The sequence below is a fragment of the Aedes albopictus genome, chromosome 3 (assembly GCF_035046485.1).
Source record: "Aedes albopictus strain Foshan chromosome 3, AalbF5, whole genome shotgun sequence".
In the NCBI taxonomy this organism is placed as follows: Eukaryota; Metazoa; Arthropoda; class Insecta; order Diptera; family Culicidae; genus Aedes; species Aedes albopictus.
Window position 1 is genome coordinate 107,852,301 of NC_085138.1, and position 23,223 is coordinate 107,875,523.

A 23,223-nucleotide genomic window follows, 5' to 3' on the forward strand; every position below is an offset into this window, starting at 1 on the left:
GGAAGTGTCAGGCATTTCTGGTAGTTTAGTCCATGGTCCATGATGGTATTTTGGAAACCAATCCACTAGATGCGAAATCCACAATATTTTCTAGAACTTTTGGTCAATTACACAAAATAAATATGTTAAATACAAATATTGTATTGTTGTATAATGTTAATAAGTGTAAGAAGGGTTCTGTTCACCATAGGTGGATTAAATCGGGTTTTTAACATTTCAGTCGAAAAAGTGCTCAAATACCACTACCGCAACAATAGGTACCGTGATTTCGGGAGAAATTGATCAGTGGGGTGAAATTGATCAACGTGAGGGCAATTTTTGTTTGTCAAAAATAAAGCTTTGAACTTAAAACAATTTGTTGAAAATGGCCATCATCTGGCTCAAGGGTTATTGAATGATGAGTTTACATGTTTTACAGATAATTAGTCACATATTTCTGTATTAAATTTAATATTTTCCGAAACTGCGTATTTGGCGATTTTCAAAGACACTTTCAAACTTTTGTTATCGTAGCTGTATCGCACGTGGAATAAATATTCAAATGCATGTTTATAGCTGCCAAGTGTTCGCTAAACCCGATTTCGTCATCAAAAGTTCTATAAATATTGATATTTATACATAAAATTGGACTTTTTCTAAAGTTATGACTTGTGTAGTATGGAAATTGCATACTTTTAGGCGTTTTCGTTAGATTTATTAAACTTTAAATTAAAATAATTAAGAATTTACTAAACTTGTATAAGTTTTACAAAGCTTTTCGCACTCTGGGGAGAATAATTCAGATGGAAAATTTGTTTCCTGCACTAACAAAAACATTTCACTGACTGATCAATTTCACCCCGAAACTAAAATTTCTGATTTTTTATTTCAAATGATATTTATTGCAATAAAATGATTTGCAGGAAAACTTTCAACCTCGTTGAATGATGAAACCCGTGGTCGTACTTGTTTTAAAGCATTGAGTTTGGCCATATCGACAACTATTCAAAGATTAGAAGCCAAAAACTGTGAAAAGTGATCAATTTCACCCGAAATCACGGTACTACCGCAACGAAGGGAACAATTACCCTAACAATCCAAAGGAAAGTGTAAGTTACAACAATTGTGTTCTATGTTGTTGGGAATCAAAATAATCTTCGCTCGTAGTGCTATTCAATTACATCTCTTGTTTATTGAATCATACATTATTACAGTTTCGTTCCAGTTATTTATCAAATAAAGCTGTGAGCAAATTTGAACAATAATGTTGAAACATTCAAATTTGTAAGCTTACCAACAATAGCTCACAATTCATCGATTTCTTGGACCTCGACTTCATACGATGTTATTGCGGGGTTATCTGCAACAAATAGTGATACAATTTCAATTAATATCCGAACCCTTAACGTAACCTTTGACGCAATCTTACACAAATTAGTGGTGTCATGCGCTACTACGTAGGACGGTCTGTGTAATACGGTTTGATACTTCCGGTGTGCAGTAACTTCGAAGCACTCTTGATTTGCGCTGACTTCATCGTAGTACACAAACAGGGCGGTGTTGTTGAAGACTCGTTCGGTTTTCTACGGATAAATTGCAGTATGTAGTTTACATCCACATAAAGGCTAATAAATGAACGTACTTTAACACGACGATCACGATCGATGTGTGCGTTCTCGTTTACTTCGAATCCGCTCGGAAGGTACACCTCCACCCGGACAACTCCAGAAGTTTCATAAGATTCAATAAGTAGATCACTCACGCACACTCGCAGGTTTTGAATATTGATACTGTTAGTATCGAGAACGATTACATCCAGTGTAAATGAAGCCTTTAGTTTTTGAATGTTTATTTCGTATTTATAATCCAATCGGGTGAAACCAAAGCCAATACCTTCGATTTCAAATTCAAGAGTGCGAATGTTATTAGGAATATCAAGAACCAAAGGATTTAGAGAGTTTGAATCATAGACTATCGATACCATATGCATACGACCAAGTTTCATACGAATCGCGATATCTGTTTCTCTTGTTCGTAGATATACAGCCATTTTTCCATGTGCTTTCAGTGCCACAAAAGAGCTGGGAACGCCGGTAAATGCTCCAGTAGAGTATCGTTCCTTCAACCACTCCATGATGGGAATAGCTTCCTGGTACATATGCTGTGCTAGGTGAGACAAAAGGACGTATCCTCTTATTTCCACTTGTAACTCTCCGTCCCAGCAGCGTCCAGTATGATCTTTGTGATATTCTACGATCAGTTTATTTAAATAGTCCTGTCGTTTAGAATGCCCCGTCAAAGATAGAGCATAAGTGGCCAATGCTATGTCATATGTGTTTGTGAGTGATTGAAAGTTTTCAGCCAAACAGTTCGTTGCTTTCTCCACGAGATCACCAAATTGGATAGCGGTTACATTATTCTCCTGGATAGCCGCAACTACGAACGCCGTGAGGGCAAAGTTAGATGAGTTATTCTGGATTGGATCGTAGATAATTTCTCCAACTTCTTCGAAGCATCCGTTTTGTTTCTGTTTTTCTTTTATCCATGAAAATGCTTTTGTGACAATAGTTTGGTTTATACTAATATGTTTGGCTGCAGTGGCGAGAGCATTGGCAACTAGCGTCGTCAAGAAGATGCTTGATTTCTTCTGTGGTGGATCCCATTGGCCAAATGCTCCGTTAGAATGTCTGAACTTCAGTTGTTTTGTGTATCCAGTGGATAGATGATTAATTGCTTCTTGTTCTACGGCAGGTTCCTTTTTGTTTGCCTCTTTGATGTAATCCAGTAGAACTAGGTTGGGAATAATGGTCAGTAGATTTGAACTGGCGGTTCCAGTTTGGATTGCATGCGATCTGTTCTAAGTCTGAGCAACGAATGTGATGAGCGAAGTTGAAATTGCTAAAACAATATTGCTTAATTCAACACTGAATACTGAATTGCAGATGAATACCTACGATCTATTAATGCTTGAATGTTGACCGATTCTTGATCCGCATACTTCGGAATGTCGAGAGGCAAGTAAAACTTTTGCTTTCCATGCGAAGTAAGGTTGATGAATACTTTTTCCGACTTAAAACGCAGATGATTCTCTGGTATTACACGAAGTATGTGCTCTAGTTCATCAATTCTCAAATGATTCACGGCTTCAATCTTTATTGTGATGTCTCCTAGTTTTTTGGCTTTAATCAGAAACGAAACGGATGTTGGTTGATCGTACGGCACCACAATTGCTTGTTTGCCAAGTATTCCTGAAACAATAAAAGTTCCTTTTCAGCCATTTCGACGGTTTAGCTAGGTCGAAAGTCAATAGGTTGCAATGATACTTCTTCAAGGAATTATTAGACCAATTGTCTGACTACACTTGTGCAGTTGGAATGGTTCCTACAAATGCACTACCTCGTAGTTAGTCAGATGCGAATCTACTCGACTGAAAAATGTATCTTGGAATCTCACTTACTGCCATCCGGTGTCCGATCCACGAGCTCAAACTCGTCATACTGGTTGTATAAAGTCACGTTTGTCGGCAACGAGCTGGTCAAAAAGTTGAACAAGGTCACTTGTATCCGGACAACTTTGAAACGTTTGATCGAGTACGGAAAGTTGGCAATAATGAAGAATTGCCTGGAGACAGTCAGCTTCACCGGTGCATTTATCAGTCCTATGCCACGAGAAGGGCTCAGAGCGAACCCAGTCACATACCAGGAAGTGATTGTCTTAGGGAACACGTCAGACATGGCCAACTCCTTCTTATTGTCCATTGTGTAGTTTTTCCAAAACCACGATTCAGCATAACCGGTTGCGAATAATATAGGTTTAACCCTCGGTTGACGTCTTGTATGATGAGTAGACCACATGGTGCGCCTTGATTCATCTAAAAGAAAAAGTGAAATGATACATTGCCTAAAATCTATTACTGAAATTGATCGCATTATATCGTTTCTGAACAAGAACAGCTACGGTTTCCGCTCAAGGAAAACTACAATACAGTTGGTCAGAAGTTATGATTGACCATAGCTGTTTATTCGAAAAGTCGATCAAATTCTTCGCAATCCAAAACAAAACATGGGTTCAAAAAGTGACTGAGAAGAAAGCATTTTAAAATGAAGTGGATGTAGCTTTAGAATGACGACCAAAACAGTTCAAATAAAAGTTTTGCCCACCAAATCATAATACGCCACCACAGTGCAACGAAGAAATCATTCTCTGTGGTTGTGAAATACGATGTTTAGTGTGCAGAAAATCCACGCACACTTTAGCTTGCATCCTCCCTAGGCGAAGAAAAACTGTTGCTTACTGAGATTGTTTACATTTTACCGGCTGGAAAAAAGTGATTTATTTTGTTAATTGAACAGCTTTTGCTGCATTCTGTAGCAGTGAAATCCAACTTTGAAGTGCCACAGAGCTTTTGTGAGGTGTGAATTGAGGGTTGGTTCAACAAGTGAATCCAAATAAACAAACAACGAAAACAAAGAAGTATAACACAAAAAGTACAATGAGACTAGGAACCAGCCTTACGAAGATAGATGCATATGGCGTCTTTTCCTACAAAACATGTTTTCAATAATTTGGCGCTTTTTTGATGCTCACAAAAATAAGTATTATCAATATTATCAAAGGCTGGGGCCCGTAGCGTAGTGGCTACACGTTCACTTCATAAGTGGATGATCATGGGTTCGATCCCAGCCCGGGCACTTGCAAATTCTCGTCAAGGTCCATATGCTCTAACGGACCCGGAAACTTGGATATCGGCTGACAGCAACTCATAATGAACCCCCAATCGGACTGGAAACAGGAACAAGAGTCACACATCAACATCCTCGTGCTCATAATTCTACCATGGACAGGGTAGAAAGTGGCAGCAGTGCAAAGGCAACCAGTTCGATATAGTAGAATTAGAATAGAATACATTTAGGCGCTGTAGAAAAGTGTAAGTACAACTGCCAATTGGAATCGCTCACGCAGTGCCCTAGTGGACAGAAGCGCTGTAAAATTATGTTAAGTGGTTGAAGAATAAAAAAAAATATTATCAAAGAAATGGCTACTCGTTGCTTATTCTAAAATGAATCTGACAATACTCACCGCGGGTATCGAAATCAGTTCTCGAAAAGAGACCATAAGACTGTTGAGAAAAAGTATTTAGTTTTCTGAAAAACAAATATCTGTTTGTCCATTATAAAATCTTACACCGACAGGGTCAAATTCGTAGTCAATGCCACCATGGGTGTACTCATCTAGATCCTCAAGAACATGCGCCTTCTTTAATCCAAATCCATCGTATTCCAGGAAAGCTCCTTGGTCGATTGCCTGAAAAGCTACATACGAATCTTTCTCCGCTTTGACATTTAGTTCAACGTCTTGATTTGGTTGAAATATGTATTCTTCTGGTGAGACCTCCACCTATAATTTAGGACATTATATTTTCTTCTGGATTTAACTACATGTCGAACCCGACTCACTTCATTTGCAAAATAGTTCAGTTCACAATGATCCATAATAAAGTGACCGGAATTAAGTGTGTAGACAAACAGTTTAGACTGTACCGTCATATCTACGGTGAGTTCAAAGTTAATCATATGTGACCTTTTCCTATAACAACGCTCATGTTTGGCCAGCAAAATGTTTCCTCGGCTTGTTACAAAGTAGTATAAATGAGATAACTCCACATTCGATCTGACGATGAAGGACACAGTTGGGTCCTTCAAATTTCTAAAAAAATCGAATTAATACTATTTCGTAGCTTCGGGTAGTTCAATGGAAACCTTTTGAGCGAAGAAATTTGCAGGTATTGGGATGACGTAAATTCAAGGCCTTCTATCGTATGGATATTTTTGCATACCCGGTTTTCTAAGCTTACCTAAGACAAAAGAAATAATTAGTATATTTATGCACCGACTACAGCTCAAAGAATACTCACCGATATCTCTACAAAGTCAGCTTCATCTGGCATGGGGAGGTCTGAAGATGTTACTCCTTGGTCGTCAAGCGTTACTGATCGTTCCACACCTGTATCGGTTTTGACTGTTATGGGCTTGTGTTTTACTGAAACTCCATAGTGATCTTTGACAGATAACCTGCAGTGATATGGTACCCCAGGCCGATAGTATTTCACAGCACTTGTAAGTTCAATTTGATACGGGCACATAAATACAGGAATTTCTTTGGTAACGGTCAACGTAAAATCTGTCGGAATTACTCAGAACTGTATTAAATAAATCTCCGAAGAAAACCAATAACTCATTTCACTTACTGAAAACCTTTTCCGACAGCGTTACGTTGGCTCGTACCATGACATAATCCTCGCCATCCGGAACGTAGAGTTCCTCGTCCAGCATGAACGGAAAACTACCGGTACCATTAAAACTTCTTCTATTGCTGTGAGTGGCTACTTGTAAATCATCATCGGTGAACAGTTGTACAAAAATTTCTCCCCGGACTGGACCTCCGAATGTGTAATGTGATTCGACGTTCAAACTGATTTCTTTGTCGGATATCAGCAGAATGCGCGAAGGTACTACTTTGACGGCAAACTTGGGCGAATCGTATTCTCGAACCTCGAACTGCTGGAACTTCTCGTTGCGAATGACACCCTAAAGAGAGTAACTTTATGTTAGTTTGTTTTTAAAATACTGGGTTAGTCGATATTGTGTTCTTATTTTTTGTAAATTCTATTGGGTTGCAGCCACGTAAGCGAAACCAGTATTGCTATATATTTTTCCTTTAACGTTACTTATGAATTCACCATTTTTTTATCGCTGATTTGAGGCAAAAAAAATCCTGAATTTCACTTAGCTTTTGTGTGTGTGCCCCTCGTCAGCGACTGGTAATCGGAAGATGGATGGTACAGCCGCCATATTATTTGTTCGTTCCCCATTCGCAATTATGGAGGATTTAGCAGTTAACAAAACTCTTCAATATGCATACCCTACTGGCTGACCACAAAATAACTATTTGGCAAGTGTTACTACATTAAACTATTACTATAACTTCCCGATTGCAACACACTGAGATACTGAGACAAAAACGAAGAGAGTGGATGAGAGAGAAGACGAAAAAATAACTCAAAAGTAAGTTTAAAAGTACTCAAATTAGGTTCTTGAGTTCATACGTATACAGTTATTTATGAAATAGATAATTTAATTCTTACATCAATTGCTGTAACCTTAATGGTCCACCTGCCCAGAGTCGGAGTGGGCGACAACCGGTAATTGGCTGCGAAAATTCCCTTGTAAAGCACAGCTCGAGTCCACTGCCTCCGGGAATGCCAATTGCTGTCTTCAAAAACGATCTGGATACTGTCGATATGATTAACGGGCATCGTCGCCATGTCGAGTACGACCACCCGAAATCTTACTATTTCACCCGGCTGATAGATGGGTTTGTCACCCGACGTCTCCACTAGACAGAAATGTCTTGCCATTTTTCTGGACAGATGTGTCATGACAGAAATGATCTCTCGCTGTTTTCATGGAAAGCAGCGGTGTTGATCATTTCTGTTACGTTTTCTCTTTCTGGCAGCAAAATGGCAAGACATTTCTGTCTAGTGGAGACGTAGGGTCAGTAAGGATAAATATCGATAGTGTCTTTCGTGCAATACTTAGCTCGACTTCTTGATACACACTTATCTTTCCGCCATCGTTGACGGCCAAAAAGGAACATTCACTTTCAATGTTATATACATCTGGAACCATTAAAGAGTAACGCTCCACACTCTGTCTCTTGAGAGTTTTACCAAACAGAGAAAAACTTCCACCGTCACAAGTTAAGGTGAGATTGACGCTCACATCTGACCTATGTGGATTGGCCATGGCCACAATATAGGGTTGTTTAGGCCGGATGTATTTCGGCCCAAAGGTGATCACACTGAAATACAGAGAAACAAGCATTGCTACTAGATCGACGACGGATTGTGACGTATCCTACTGTCAACACCTACCTGGCATCCAGGCAATTTGCTATAGCAAGAACACTACACACTAGAACGATCAGCGTGTTCATAGTTATTGTACTGCAACGATTGGCACTTCTCTACATTCGCAAAACCAAACGTATGGAGATCAGCCAGAACACTGAGAGAAAAAGTCAAATGTGGACTTTTTTTGACATACTCAGTGCTATCAGTCCGTGTGATTCCCACGCAATCTCAACAAAATTCTCTTCACATATCAGTAAAGCAGGGTCATCCAAGCATGCGAAAGCATTGCTGCAGTTTTTCGGTTTTGACTGTGGTTATCTGTGCTTTAGAGAATGTCCGTAATGATTATTTCAAAGCGTTACGGTTTGAAAAGCTTCTTGAATTACTCAAAGGTTAGGTCGCGTCCATAATTTACGTAATTATTTGTAGGGGTCATTACAGAGCTGCGTATTATCAGTTCCGACAGTTGACTATCGATGCCACTGTCACTCTCACTGTGGGCCTATCAATATCAACGCGACAATGACAGTCCTACCCAAAATCACATTTCAGATTCCCTAGAAATAAACACCTAAGTCAGAGTATAGGTCAATACCCAATCGACACAACATAATATGAAGGTGAAGCATAGAACATAGGTAGAACCAGACATCCGTCTGATGCACGCAGAGACTAAGAGCACTCTCTTTATCAACGCACTGTGATTACTGTGAACCGAAAGCATAACGAATAACACTCTCCCCAATACTCTCGCTTCACAGAGAGCGGAAGCTTTCAAAAAGTACTGAGAAGCTCTCTATTATACTCTCACACTCTCTGTCTCTACATGCTTGCTTTGCTCTCCATCAGTCAGACGATCATACCTATTATGATTCATATGCAACTAATAATATAACTAAGAGCATATTCTGATTTGTCGACCGTATTCTATTAATAATTTGATGATTTTGTGGCTATATCGGTCTCTTTCTACTCATAGTATAAGGGTGTTACCCGGGCAAAACTCGCGGTAAAACTGCAGTAGCAAGGGACCCTTAGAACTGGGTCTCAAGGCCGGCTTACTACTGGGCAATCGGAGGGGCTCCGCGACCAACGTGCAGACACTGTCACCTTACTTAGGCTATGGGAATTGAAAATGTTGAACTATGAATGAACTATTGGCTTTATTGAAAATCTTAGAATGGTGTGGGTTGAATTTATTGAAAGCTATTGTGATTTATGGTGTAGAGTGGGTGGTTTTATCAGGGTTTTGGGGGACGTACCGGTACTGCTACTGTTGGTGGTGCACTGTCTGAAGTCTTGGTCGGTGGACGAGCGCTCGCCGATGCTGCTGCGGGCTGGACGGCCTGTCCGCCGGCGGATTTACGGCTTGGGTGGTGGAATGGTGGTCGGAAATTGGCTGCTGGATCTATAGTAGATCGGCTTGACGGAAAGGTGCGATCTACGTGTCTCGCTGGCGTCTTCCCTCCTTGACGGACATCGACAGAGCCCAGGACAAGGCCGGAGAGACTCTGCCGAGAGAGGTCCTCTTTTACGGTTAGGGCACCCTTAGGGGTCCCGAGGAATCACTCCTTAACTATTATGGCCTCGCAAGACCAGAGCGGGTTTACTCGTTTACGGTTAGGCGTAGTGGCCAACAAGGGACCACTAGGCCGAGTCGTGTGCTTCACCAACCCTATAGGTTGGCGTACAAAATGGCGGTGGTGTACCTTAAGGTACCACAAAAGGTCCTGTGAGGGCAATGCGGAGGATATTTTTACAAACCGTACTACACAATCTAGTCACTAACTTTAACGTAGGTTTAAGTTAGTTTTAAAACCACTATATTAGTAGAAGCATACCTGAATGAACTTCTTATCTTCTCCCAAATCGTTCAAGCCACTCACTTCTATTGCAACTAGGACACTTTATAAGAATTTCTTATCGATCCGAAGCACTCGAACGCCAGATACTTAATGAGGGATGGCGGATTCTTTTTACACCTTAATCCTTACAATCCCTTCTCTATGGAGACAGTTATTGTTCCACCACCCCTTTTGTATAGGATCTACGCCCGCCTTATCATGTTGTACCCACTATGTGTATTCCAACATGTCTGCTCCTTGTACCCACTATGTACCGTTGTAATGTTTTACATCATTTGAATTTAAATCTAGCTAACCCTACTAACAAACATACAATTTTTATACATTTTAATTTAATTAACCCTACTAACCCAACACCTAATAACCTAAGGAACGTGAAAGTATCAAAAATCAACATATAGCACATATTAAAAATCTTAAAAACTTGTAACACACGGTTACAAGGGAGTAGAAATCAAAGTGGATAATGAAATGATAGATATGATAGAATTCGCTAGGTAGCGAACAAGTGTGAAAATTTTATAGAAGGTGAAATTAGGCAAGTAGGCCATGTATTGAACGAATAATGCGTGAAACTTCTCTCGTGCGACCTGCGCTTTTAAACAGATCGGTTTAATTGGTAGTTCATACCACCTTACCAAGCCTGGCAAAAGTTTCAGGTACCTGACTGCCTATCCAATTCTAATTTCTTCATTTCCCCGGTTGACCGTAAGGACGTGGCTGGCGCCGTTATTGACCCAATAACGTTCGAGCTCTCAAACGTGTACATTAGCGTGGGACACAAAAAGACATTTTGGTCCCATATCAACTGTGCAAAATTTCAGATCGATCGGAGAAACTATATTTTAGCGCCAGCCATTTTAAGTTTTCATACGATTTAAAATGGGAAAAATCACTTTTTCAAAGAAAAATCGCCACAGGTTGCCCCTTAACCCCTGAAAATGAATCGATGAATGATTTCTGTTGGAAATTTTACGAGGAACCAACCCTCCAAAGACCGCAAAGCGATCTGAGGCATGTGGAAAAAGTTATTGATTGAAAACCGAATGGCATGCAAACGCTGTTTAACATGTAAGGAATTATCGATCGGGTGAGGCCTAATAACTTTTTCCACGAACGTCGCATCGATTTGCTGTCTTCGGAGGTCTGATTCCTAGTAAAGTATTCTACAAAAATCATTTGTCGACATATTTTTAGGGATCAAGGGGTGACTCCTAGCGATTTTTCTTTGCAGGAGTAAAATTTTCCCATAGTAAATCGTATGAAAAACTAGAAATGGCGGGCGCTAAAATATAATTTCTCCTATTGATCTGAAATTTTGCACAGTTGATATGGGACCAAAGTGGAACTCAAAAAATATACAAGAACTTGAGTTTTTCCATTTTTTTGTATTTTCCCATATAAACCGTGTACCAGGCTAGTGTACATTGAGGATGGTGTGTGAATCCCTAGCCCCAAGCCTATTGGTTTTCTGTGCAGTTTCGCTTGCTCAGGTCAATCACGGATTAGCAACTAAAAAGTGTACGGTCACTAATGCTCATGCTTATGCTTATCAGTTCCGAAGAACTAGTTCTAAGGAAATAATGACTGAACGGTCGTTTATTTTAAAAGAACGGTAGTTCACCGTTCTCTAAAAAAACGAGAAAATGAATGAACTACAAAATTGTTCATTCAGTTTTTCATTTTGCAAAATAGTGGTCCAATAAAATATGCAGCCAGTCGAAAAACGGCAGTTGATAAATAATGTGTTAATATACTCAGTATGGCAAATCCTATACATTTTTGCCAAGTTGGATTTGCTTTGACTGCTGCTGGTCACATATCACGTAAATAACACGGCAACGTACAATAGTCAAATTTCGGTTCACAATACAACCATAAAAACTGCTGAACGAAAGAACGGTTCAAAAGAACTAGTTCTTTCTAAGGAACTGTTCAATTGAGAATGGTTCCCTTGAAAAAACTGTTTTGCCCATCTCTTGCGTGGTTCAAAAAATCGTTCTTGCTCCACACCGTTTATTCGATTCGTAATCAGATTCTTAGCCTTCTCCCAAAAATTGAGCTGATTTGGTCGAAAATTGAGAGTGCACAAGCCCTTCAAAGTTTGTATGGGAATTACTGTGGGAAAAGGACGTTTTTCATTTAATTGACCGTAGCATTTCTCCAGGTACCTTAGAGTGTTAGTTGACCCTTGGTAGTCCTAGGCTACTCTATCACCTACAACTTTGCCGAAGACAACATTGAAATCGGACGCCTCATTAATTATTTATTAATTTTTGTCCAGAATGAAAATCTTTGAATATGATGGTTACATTATTGGATGGGCATCACTGCAATTCGCCTTGAAACATAGTAGCCATGATTTATGTGTGCTATCTTTGGCGCCTTGAGCAGCAATGTTGCCTGCTGGGAAGTTGAACGATCACTGTTAATGTTTCGCCAGTTGGATGAAAATCGATAATTAATTAATGAGACGTCCGATTTCAATGTTGTCTTCGGCAAAGTTGTAGGTGATTGAGTAGCCTAGGACTACCAAGGGTCAACTAACACTCTAAGGTACCTGGAGAAATGCTACGGTCAATTAAATGAAAAACGTCCTTTTCCCATAGTAATTCCCATACAAACTTTGAAGGGCTTGTGCACTCTCAATTTTCAACCAAATCAGCTCAATTTTTGGGAGAAGTCTGAGAATCTGGTTACGAATCGAAAAAGCGGTGTGGAGCAAAAACGATTTTTTGAACCACGCTACTACGCATATCCACAAAACATAGGTAGGTATAACAATTCTGGAAAACATTTGAAGAATGGATCTACTTACCGAAGTTTTTAGGAATCTAACTAATTTTTGCTGCTAGTGCAGTTCTTTTTAATTATTTGTCTTCCATATTGAAGTACCTATTATTACATTATTATAATTTCATTAAAGTTATATATCAAATTAGGATTTACGCAAACTATAACAATAATGTTGAAACAATCAAATTTGTAAGCTGGGTCATGACAGTTGATCGATGTGTAGTCATCCTTCTCGGGCCACGTCTTCGTACGATGTTATTGCGTGCTTATCTGCAACAGTAATACAATTTTAATTAATATCCGAGCCCTTATCGTGTTGACGCAATCCCACCCAAATCATTGGTGTCATACACTACTACGTAGGACGGTCGGTGCAATGCGGTCTGATACTTCCGGTGTGCCGTAACTTCGAAGCACTCTTGTTCTGTACTCACTTCATCGTAGTACACAAACAGGGCAGTGTTGTTGAAGACACGTTCGGTTTTCTACGAATATATTGTAGCATGTAGTTTACAATAAAAGGGAGACTAAACAAAATACTTACTATTATATGACGATAATGATCTTTGAGCGCGTTCTCGTACACTACGAATCCATCCGCAAGGTAAACCTCCACCAGGACAACTCCAGAAGTTTCATTAGGGTACATCGGTGCGTAGCTCAAGCACACTTGCAGGTTTTGAATCTTGTAAGTACTGGTATCCATAACGATCACATCGAGGTGAAAAGAAGCTCTTTTTCTTTGGATGCCCAATTTATATGTATAATCCACTTGGAGGAAACCAAAGCCAATACCTTCGATTTCAAATTCAAGCGTGTGTGTGTTATTAGGAAAATCAATTGCGATAAGGCTTTGAGAGTTTGAATTATCGACTGTCAATACCCTATGCATAACATTACTTCTTATGTGAACCGTGTAATTTGTTTCTCTCTTATGTAGATACACAGCTATTTTTCCAAGCGCTTTAAGTGTTACAAAAGAACTGGGAATGCCGGAAAATGCTGCAGTAGCGTATCGTTGTGCGTTCAACCACTCCATGATGGGAATAGCTTTCTGGTGCATATTCTGTGCTAGCAAAGACAACAGAACGTATCCGGTAATTTCTACCTTTAAATCTTCGGCCCAGGATCGTCCAGTACGAGCTTCGTGGAATTTTCCGATCAGTTTATGCAAATAGTCCTGCCGTTTAGCATGTCCCGTCAAAGATAGAGCATAAGTGGCCAATGCTATGTCGTACGCGTTTGTGAGTGAATGAAAGTTTTCAGCCAAACAGTTCGTAGCTTTCTCCATGAGTTCACCAAATTGGATAGCGGTTACATTATTCTCCTGGATGGCAGCAACTACGAACGCCGTGAGGGCAAAGGACGATGAACTATCCTGCATGGGTTCGTAGATAATTTCTCCAACTTCTTCGAAGCATCCGTTTTGTTTCTGTTTTTCTTTTATCCATGAAAAAGCTTTTGTGACTATGGTTTTGTCGATTTCAATATGATTGGCTGCAGTAGCAAAAGCATTGGCAACAAGTGCCGTTAGGAAAATGCTTGATTTCTTCTGTGGGGGATCCCATTGGCCAAATGCCCCGTTAGAATGTCTGTACTTCAGTAGATTTATGTATCCAGTGGATAGATAGTTTACGGCTCCTTGTTCTACGAGGGGATCCTTTAGGTTTGTCTCCTTGATGCAATCTAGTAGAACTACGTTGGGAATTATTGCCTGTAGACTTGAACTAGCGGTTCCAGTTGGGATTGCGAATAAATGGCTCAAATTCTGAGCAATAGTTGTCATGAACGAAGCTGAAACAGCTAAAGCAATATTGCTTAATTCTTCACCGAATACTTGATTGCAGAGAAATACTTACGATCTATTATTGCTTGAATGTTGACCGATCCTCGATCCGCACGCTTCGGAATGTTGATACGCATGTTGAAATTTTGCGTTCCATGCGATTCAAGGTCAATGAATACTGTTTCCGAGTTTAAATGTAATAGGCTCTCCGGTGTCACACGAAGTTTGTGTTTCAATTTATCAGTTCTCAAAGTGCTTTCGGCTTTGATCTTTACTGTGATGTCTCCCAGCTTTTTGGCTTTAATCAGAAACGAAGCTGATGTTGGTTGACCGTACGGCACCACAATTGCTTGTTTGCCAAGTATTCCTGAAACAATAAAAGTTGCTTTTTCAGTCATTACGGCGCTGTAACTGGGTCGAAATTTAAGAGGTTGCAATGACAGTGTATTGTTTCGGGAAATTGTTAGCCTAATTGTTAACAGATAGCCTAAAACTGTCCACATTTTCTGAAGTCAATTTTACCTAATAAGTGTTTATCAAGTACACGAAAACGCAAAAACTGAACAATAGCATATCAAACGATACGATTTTTTTCACGAAATCCGTTCAGCTGCTTGGTTTCGCTGATGATATTGATATTATTGCTCGTAAATTTGAGACGATGGCGGAAACGTACATCCGACTAAAGAGTGATGCCAGGCGAATCGGATTAGTCATTAATGTGTCGAAGACAAAGTACATGATGGCAAAGGGCTCCAGGGAGGAATCAGCGCGCCCGCCACCCCGAATTTATATCGACGAATTCGTGTACTTGGGCTAACTGGTGACCGCCGACAACGACACCAGCACCCAAGTAACACACTTGTCAGGGAAATGTCACGGCGGCGCAGGTTTTTGTTGCGCAGAAGTCACTACGACGCACTTCTAACAAATAAATACTTACTTGCTAGAAGTAAGTCATAGTGACTTTTGCTCAACAAAAACCTGCGCCGCTGTAACTCTTCCGTGACAAGTGTGTTACTTGGGCAGAGAAATACAGAGGCGCATTGTGGCAGGAAATCGTGCTTACTTTGGACTCCGCAGAACTCTACGGTCGAATAAAGTTCGCCGTAACGCGAAGTTAACCATCTACAAAACGCTGATTAGACCGGTCGTCCTCTATGGGCACGAAACATGGACCCTACGTGCAGAGGACCAACGCGCCCTTGGAGTTTTCGAACGGAAGGTGTTGCGTATACGCATATGGCAGGCACATACGGCGGAGTGCAGATGGAAGACGGGACTTGGAGAAGGCGAATGAACCACGAGCTGCATCAGCTGCTGGGAGAACCAACCATCGTCCATACCGCGAAAATCGGGAGGCTACGGTGGGCGGGTCACGTCATCAGGATGTCGGATAGCAACCCGACTAAAATGGTTCTCGAGAGCCATCCGACCGGTACAAGAAGACGTGGAGCGCAGCGAGCTAGGTGGGTCGACCAAGTGGAGGACGATCTGCGGACCCTACGCAGAGTGCGGAACTGGAGACAAACAGCCATGGACCGAGTGGAATGGAGACGGCTACTGTGTACAGCAGAGGCCACCCCGGCCTTAGACTGATCGGTAAGGTAAGGTAAGTACGATACGAATTTGACTTCCAGCGACTGAGTATGAAAATTTCATCCACAGCATTTAATGCTGTATCGCGTCTGCTATACCTAAGGAGGCAACCGTTTCAACGCGATGTAGGCAGCCCAGCCTCGGTAAGGTAGTCTGCTGAAATACCTCCAAACACCAAGATAAGCTATAGTAGAGCAAACGGATTGATTCAACGGCAACAGACCCGACAACGAATTAAGGACAACGATTGGAATGGAGATACGCTGGCCCAAAACCGGAGAACGCGAATTCTGAGAGGTGGATCCCATCGTCAACACTTCATTCAAGTACCACATCCACTACAGCGGCGGTAAGACAGAACGTGGATTTGGCTTCCGTGGCGATCGAATCTGTGTGTTGAGGATGTGGGGCATATTCTTCAACTGCAGCCTAATCAGCATCTATGCGCCAACGAACGATAAACCCGATGACATGAAGGATGAGAGCATTGATAAGGCCTACAAAGAGTACCCAAAACAAGATATGAAAATAGTCATCGGAAATACAAATGACGCAGATCGGCAGAGAAAGTTTCTTTCGACCTGGTATTGGAACGCAATGAATTCCGGATCATTTCATTTGCCCTATGGATTTAGCTGCAAGATTAAAAAACCACACTATTTTCAGTGACATGAGTGACCATATTCCTGTAATTTCATCTCTCTTTTTAAGTGATGAGAAGAGGCAGCATGAATTGAAAATGTCTATTGTCGATCGAGTCAAGTTTTCCTGCAGTTGATGAATGGTTCAACTTAAGATAACATTCTCCAAGTAAGAATTACTTAAATTTGATAATTTTATGACAAATAATACGGAATATTATTCGGTTGGTCGATTCTACGGTAAATAAGCTTTCATTTGACGTGTTCACATATTGCGTGTGATACAATGCATGAGCTGTACGAATGCACTGAAAATGTGCTTTCTCTGGGGGGAAATGGGTGAAATCACAATGATTTTTCAATTTCCTGTTTTCCATGAAGAAAACGCTTTTTTAATGCTTTTAAAGTACATGTTATCAGGTTATATTACGGAAAGCTGTTCAACATCTTTTTCGGTGCAATATTTGCCTAAAAAGTACGTCGTTTTAATGAATTTCGAAATGGTTCAAATTAAGATTACAATTTGCCTAGTTCAAAGTTTGATTTCTTACCCTATTATTGATTTTGAATCCCTTCAAATGAGCAAAGGCTCCACTGGGATTTCACATTAGTTTTTTTTAATTCTTAGCTTCCTAGTATCCGCGTTGTTTTTGTTCGTACTTTGTTAGGTGTGTCCACAACCAGGAAGCTCCACGCGAGTTTTTTGGCGTGGAGGTCAGCGGAGGGTAAAAAAATGGTAATCTTGACAAAAGTTTGTGTTAATTTTACCCAAATTTGATCATAATAACTATGCTTTGACAGATCTCCTAATAGTAACCATTACCATTTACTTTGGTTGATTTGGGTGCTAATTTCATAGTTAAAATTACCATGACTATGTTTCACGACTACAATTTGTAGTTGACTCGAACAGGCAGCATTCTTAGAGAAACGTAACATGGCCGCCTCTTTTTTCATTTTTGACTGTGTTTTATATTGATCCAGCAGATAAGTATAAATCATATTTATTTATAGTTTACTAGCTGTACCCGGCAAACTTTGTCTTGCCTACTGCGTTTTTGACGTTTCATGCCCCTAGCCAAGCGCCCAAGTCCCCGTTCAAAATGTATGAAAACCCGATTTTCAAAAACTCTCAATTTTCCCATGTTTTAGGCCTCATAAACCTTCCTTGGGTGAAAACTAACAGAACAAAACTTAGACGACCCAAATCGGACCACCCGTTCGCAAGTTATGCGCGGTCCCACGTATGCCACTGCATTTTTATATATATAGATTAATAAATAATTGATTATTAACTTCATTCTTACAGAACTGCACGGAATAGCTGTCCTTATATTGAAATCGGGAAATGGGGACTGCAGCAGAAGAAACTAGTGGAATTATGCGAGAAATTGTGGAGGAGAAAGAATCGGTGCTGGATGTACCGAGTTGTGGATTTGGCTGCGATATCCTTATAAAACTTCAAGAGATGAGTTTGGGCAATTGAGGTAGATTGGTTGATGACATTACCACAGACAAACAGACGTAACTCTTAGAGGAACTTGATCAACAAGTTTGCCCGGTGTCATTTTTATGAGCACACTGCCACCTGTTGGTAGAACCGCGCGCGACACTGTCGGCCATGATGGATTTCGAATTAACGTTTTGCTGACACGCACACTACTACACAAATTGCCTGCAATTTTCGTTTGCATCATTCAACAACGTGTACACTGGCAAACGTCAAAGCGATCGATCACTAGCGCATCTGGTGGAACGATCGCGCAAATCAAATGAAATTTGAATTGATCGTTAAATGCATGTGCCAAGCCGTTTTGAAGAGTGTTACGTCTGTTTGTCTGTGACATTACAGTCTGAATCGCTGGAACTATTCTTACAGATCTTCCGTATCAGCAGCAATCACATCAACATTATTGGATTTCTCTACGGGCAGCACTAGCATAGCGCTCTGAGCTGCCAATTCTGCATGTTGCTGCTTCTGTGACATCGTCTGTGCCTAAGTAAAAAATCGCCACACCATCAGCAATGACTTCTACTTGGGAGCAAATTTGATAAAATTATGAAATTACGGCGAAGGGCAAGACGGATGAATCATTTGTGGCAGTACTGGCAACAACAGCTAGGAAGCAGCATGGTTTTTTTTCCGTATTTTTTGTATTTAAATTGAATAAAATATAACTTCAATTTTTATTAGCTTTTTTTCTTTTAAAAATTGAAAATAAACAAACCCGAAATTACCGCTGCCATTATTCAACCATGCGCATAGTAAAAACTCTATTTTTATGGTTGTACGTACTATGTTGCTTGTAGTTACGCATGGTAAAATACACTAAAGAATATGGTTGAAAACAACATCAAAACATAAACAAAACGAGGCATAGTAAACCAAACCCCTCCAATGGTAGTTTCAAGCACGAAGTATGGTCTACCAAAATCAAGTAGTAAAGATGTGTTAGGTTGACCCTCGATACAGTCAAAATTACCATGTCCCTTTTTTCAGTGTTGACTCGGATCATTATTTTAAAGTTGCAAAAATCAGAGCGCGATTATCCAGCGTCATGAGGTCCAGAAACAACAGTACGATGCGTTTTAATATTCAACGCTAGTCAGCCGAAGGGGTTGCTGCACAGTACCATCAGAAACTGGACGAGTGGATAGGCCCAACGTAGCTGGAGATGTCAACAGTTTATGGGGGTTTAGCAGTGACAACATCAGCGCAAGAGATGATAGGTACCGCTCAGCGACGCCCACGTAATAGTTGGTTCGTCAACGAGTAACTAACGAAAAAAATGCCACTAGAAGTTGAATGCTAGTGGCTGGTACCGGATGCAACAGGAAGCGGTACAGGTAGGAGAGAAGAAGCAAAGAATCCACCGCTACAAAAAAAAAAAACGACAACACGAAGAGAGTGTGATTGCTAAAACGGAACGCAGGAAAGTATGGACAGGAACAACATGCGGAGGTTTTATGTAACTGTCAATGGTGCGCGGCACCCGGCACAATACTGCGCCAGTGCCCACCATGGGCGATGACTGGGAAGAAAATTAGATGAAAGACAAAACATTTGGTGGCAGCCAGATGGAATGGATCTGTTGAATGGTAGCAGTGAAGGAGCACTCAGGATCAGGATTACCGTAATGGATGACGGTCAAACAATGGAACCACTAGATGCGGTTAAGAAGGCCCTTAAATGTGATGTAAGAAAAAAATCATGCATGTATGCATGTTGGTCTATACAACCAAGGTTGCAACCATTCATTTTCAAAAATTTACATTCATTTGCTATTATCTCAGTTTAGAAGCATGCTATCGAAAAACAATGTATGGATGAATTGAACCTTGTAGTTTTATCTGAAATTTCGCCGAATAGCATTAGGGTCGCACACGCATACCAAAGTCGTGAGAGAGCTGTGAAGGCAACTCTTCACGCGGTGAATATAAATTTCATTCACGCTGTGGAAAGTTGCCTTCACAGATTACTCACGACTTTGGTATGCGTGTGCGACCCTAATGCTATTCGGCGAACTTTCAGATAAAACTACAAGGTTCAATTCATCCATACATTGTTTTTCGATAGCATGCTTCTGAACTGAGATAATAGCAAATGAATGTAAATTTTCGCAAATGAATGGTTGCAACCTTGTATACAACCTTATTGAATTTACTCAACTTAAAAAGGTATCTTGGAATCCTACTTACCGTCATATGATGTCCGATCTACAAATTCAAACTCGCCACACAGGTTGTATAAGGTGACGTTTGTCGGCAACAAATCGGTCAAAAAGTTGAACAAGGTCGTCTGTATCCGGACAACTTCAAAACGTTTGATCGAGTACGGAAGGTTGGAAATAATGTAGAATGGCTTGGATACAGTTAGTTTCACTGGCGCCTTTATCAGTCCCAAGCCTCGAGTAGGGCTCAGGGCAAAGCCCGACACAAGCCAGGAAGTGAGTGTCTTAGGCACCACGTCAGATATGGTCAGCATCTTCTGATTGTTCATTGTGTAATTCTTCCACAGCCACGATTCAGCATAACCGATTGCGAATGATGTGGGTTTCACACGCGGTTGACGTCTTGTCTGGTGAGTAGAACGCTTTGTGCGGCTTGATTGATCTTGAATGATAAGTGAAATAATAAACTACATAGGGGAACTTACGTATTCTCGGAAGTTTTGTTCTCTTCGTCATAGGGAGTTTTTAACCTGTAGGTCTCAGAATTGGCCTCAAATCCTTCCCAAACAAGCTGAGTTATATGCCAAAATTTCAGGCAAATCGGCCCACAAAAACCCCCCATGACGAAGAGAACAAACCTGCCGATAATACCCATCGTCACCCTAGAATCTGTTACCAAAACTTCACGCAGTTTATCGTTCCTGGAAAAGAATTACCATCATGCCGCTGCTGGAAAATCGATCATGTTTTTTTTTTTTTTTGCAACGTATGGTGCTTTCTCAGACGTGGCTCTTCTTTTCGGAAACAACAGATCGCGAACACTTTTGTATCAAGTCTCCTTTTGGAAACTCTACAACGGCTGCACGTTGTTTACTCTCTAAAGAATCTGATAATACTTACCGTGAATTTTGAAATCAGTTCTCATGAACAGACCAAAAGACTGTAGGAAAAAAGAATAAATCAGTATTGAAAAATTAAACCTATGATGAATATTATAAATTGTAATGCTATCCCCAAGTAAACTAAACTTCCACTCCCCATAACGAAATGAACTTTCAAGTTCCGCGAAGTTCAGATAAAGTTCCGAAAGGAACTTTCTGGCTGCTTAAGAAACTAACAATGAGCCTTTCTGGAACTTTGCACACACGTTCGGGCAAGGCTCATTGTTAGCCTCCTAAGCAGCCTGAAAGCTGCTTAATATGCTACTCGGAACTTTGTCATAACTGTCAAGTTCATAAAAGTTTATTTCAGTAACTTGTTTGGCTAAGGATATTTTTTTCATTTTATGCGAATGGGGCCCAGATTCAAAGGGGTTTAAGTGATTATTATGTCGATTTTGAGTTGAGCATATCAACAAATCCTTCAGATTTCAAGCTTTTATGAACTTTTTTAAGAATGGTTTTACGATGTGTAGAAAAGTTACAAAAAACGATGAAAATTGGGTTGATTTTGAAGCTCTACACATTTTATTTTATTTATTTTAAATCCTCCAAGAATTCCACCAGGAATTCTCCTAGACATTCTTCCAGGAAATTTTCCAGACATTCTTCCAAGGACTCCTCCTTGGATTCCTGCAGAGATTTCTCGAGGAATTTATTCAGGGACTCCTCCTGAATTTCCTCCAGGAACTCCCCAGGAGTTCTTCCGGGAGTTTCTCCTGGGATTGCTTCAGGAATTCATCCTGGAATTTCTTCAGAAATCCATGCACACATTCTTCCAGGGTTTTATCCAGGAATTTATCCAGGGTCCCCTCCAAGAATTTATTCTGGGAATCCTCCAGAAATTAATCAAGGAATTACATCATAAATAGTATCAGCAAATCATCCAGTATTCTTCCAGAATTTTCATCATCCAGAAATTCTTCCAGGATTTTCTCTATAATTGCCTTCAATATTTTTTTCAAGAATTCCTCCAAGAACTCTCCCAGATTTTCCTCCAGGAATTTCGGCATGGATTCCTCTTGGAATTCCGCTTAAAATCCCTGCAGTTACTGCTTCAGGATTTTTTTTCTGGGATTTTTCCACGAATTTCTTCACGGATTCACCCAGGGATTCCTTCAGACATCCCATCGAGGATTTCTCCATGAATTTCTCCAGATTTTTTTTTCAAGAAATTCCTCCATGAATTTCTCAGGGATTTTTTTCAGAAACTTCACCGAGAGTTCTTCTAGAGACTCCCCAAGAAATTCATCCAGTAATTTCAAGAATTCCTCCAAAGATTCCTTCAGCAATTCCCAAAGGAAAACCTCCAGGAATTGCTCCAAGCATTCCTCCAGGATTTTATACAGGATTTCTCCAGGAAATACTCCATGAATTTCTTCAGGAATTCCTCCAGCAATTTCTCTAGGAATTGATCCAGGAATTGCTCCTGAACATCCTTCAGAAATGATGTCAGCAATTTCTCCAGATTTTTTTTCCAGAATATATTCTGGGATTTTTTTCAAAAATTCTCAAGTATTTCTCCAGGAACTCTTCCAGGAATTCCTCCTGGAATTACCCCAGGAATTGCTTCAGGAATTCCTCAAGGAATTCTTCCAGGAATTTCTCAAGACATCCTTCAGAAATTATGTCAGCGATTCCTCCTGGCCTTTCTCCCAGAATTTCTCCAAAGATTCCATCAGCAATTGCTCTAGGAATTTCTCCATGGATTTCTCCATGAAATTCTTCAGGGATTTTTCTATGGATTCCTCCATGAAATCCTTTGAAGATTCCTCCAGGAAAAATCCTCCAGAAGTTCCTCCAAGGGTACTTCTTGGGAATCCTCTACGAATTTCTTAAGATATTTTTCCAGGAATTTCTTCTGATTTTTTTTTTGGGATTCCCCCAGATTACCCCATAAATTTCTTCAAAGGTTCTCCCATGGATTTCTTCAGGGATTCCTTCGAGGATTTCTGCAGAAAATCCTCTAGGGATTTTTTTCAGAGATCCTTTGAGGAAATTCTCCAGGAATACTTTCAGATTTTTTTCAGGAATTC

The 23,223-nt window shown here is 40.4% G+C and overlaps 2 protein-coding genes across 2 annotated transcripts in view; both read right to left on the reverse strand.

Annotated features, from left to right (window-relative positions):
- Positions 1-264: 264 nt before the first annotated feature.
- On the reverse strand, positions 265-8,066 carry LOC109416019 (thioester-containing protein 1 allele R1-like). The gene is made up of 13 exons (XM_062857425.1): positions 7,913-8,066; positions 7,124-7,839; positions 6,227-6,566; positions 5,894-6,159; positions 5,739-5,833; positions 5,436-5,685; positions 5,164-5,376; positions 5,059-5,098; positions 3,437-3,850; positions 2,930-3,227; positions 1,622-2,831; positions 1,409-1,562; positions 265-1,339 (listed from the first exon to the last, which is right to left on the reverse strand). Exons 2-13 carry the CDS (start codon positions 7,415-7,417, stop codon positions 1,284-1,286), a joined length of 3,630 nt encoding a protein of 1,209 aa, XP_062713409.1. The 5' UTR covers positions 7,418-7,839; positions 7,913-8,066; the 3' UTR covers positions 265-1,283.
- The window catches only part of LOC109415204 (thioester-containing protein 1 allele R1-like), a 31,100-nt gene continuing 15,644 nt past the window's right edge, over positions 7,768-23,223 (reverse strand). The window contains exons 8-13 of the mRNA XM_062859326.1: positions 21,150-21,189; positions 20,278-20,691; positions 14,412-14,705; positions 13,097-14,355; positions 12,884-13,037; positions 7,768-12,822 (exon numbers count right to left, since the gene is read on the reverse strand). Of these exons, the coding sequence (XP_062715310.1) occupies positions 12,776-12,822; positions 12,884-13,037; positions 13,097-14,355; positions 14,412-14,705; positions 20,278-20,691; positions 21,150-21,189 (2,208 nt within the window). The 3' untranslated portion in view covers positions 7,768-12,775. The remainder of the gene's footprint in view (positions 12,823-12,883; positions 13,038-13,096; positions 14,356-14,411; positions 14,706-20,277; positions 20,692-21,149; positions 21,190-23,223) is intronic.

Coding starts and splice junctions, on each gene's coding strand:
- LOC109416019 (XM_062857425.1), bottom strand. CDS start 7,417: ATGACACATCTGTCCAGAAAAATGGCAAGACATTTCTGTCTAGTGGAG. Junction 5,834..5,893: donor CTGACTTTGTAGAGATATCG/GTGAGTATTCTT, acceptor CTTTTGTCTTAG/GTAAGCTTAGAAAACCGGGT. Junction 1,563..1,621: donor ATCGTGATCGTCGTGTTAAA/GTACGTTCATTT, acceptor ATTTATCCGTAG/AAAACCGAACGAGTCTTCAA.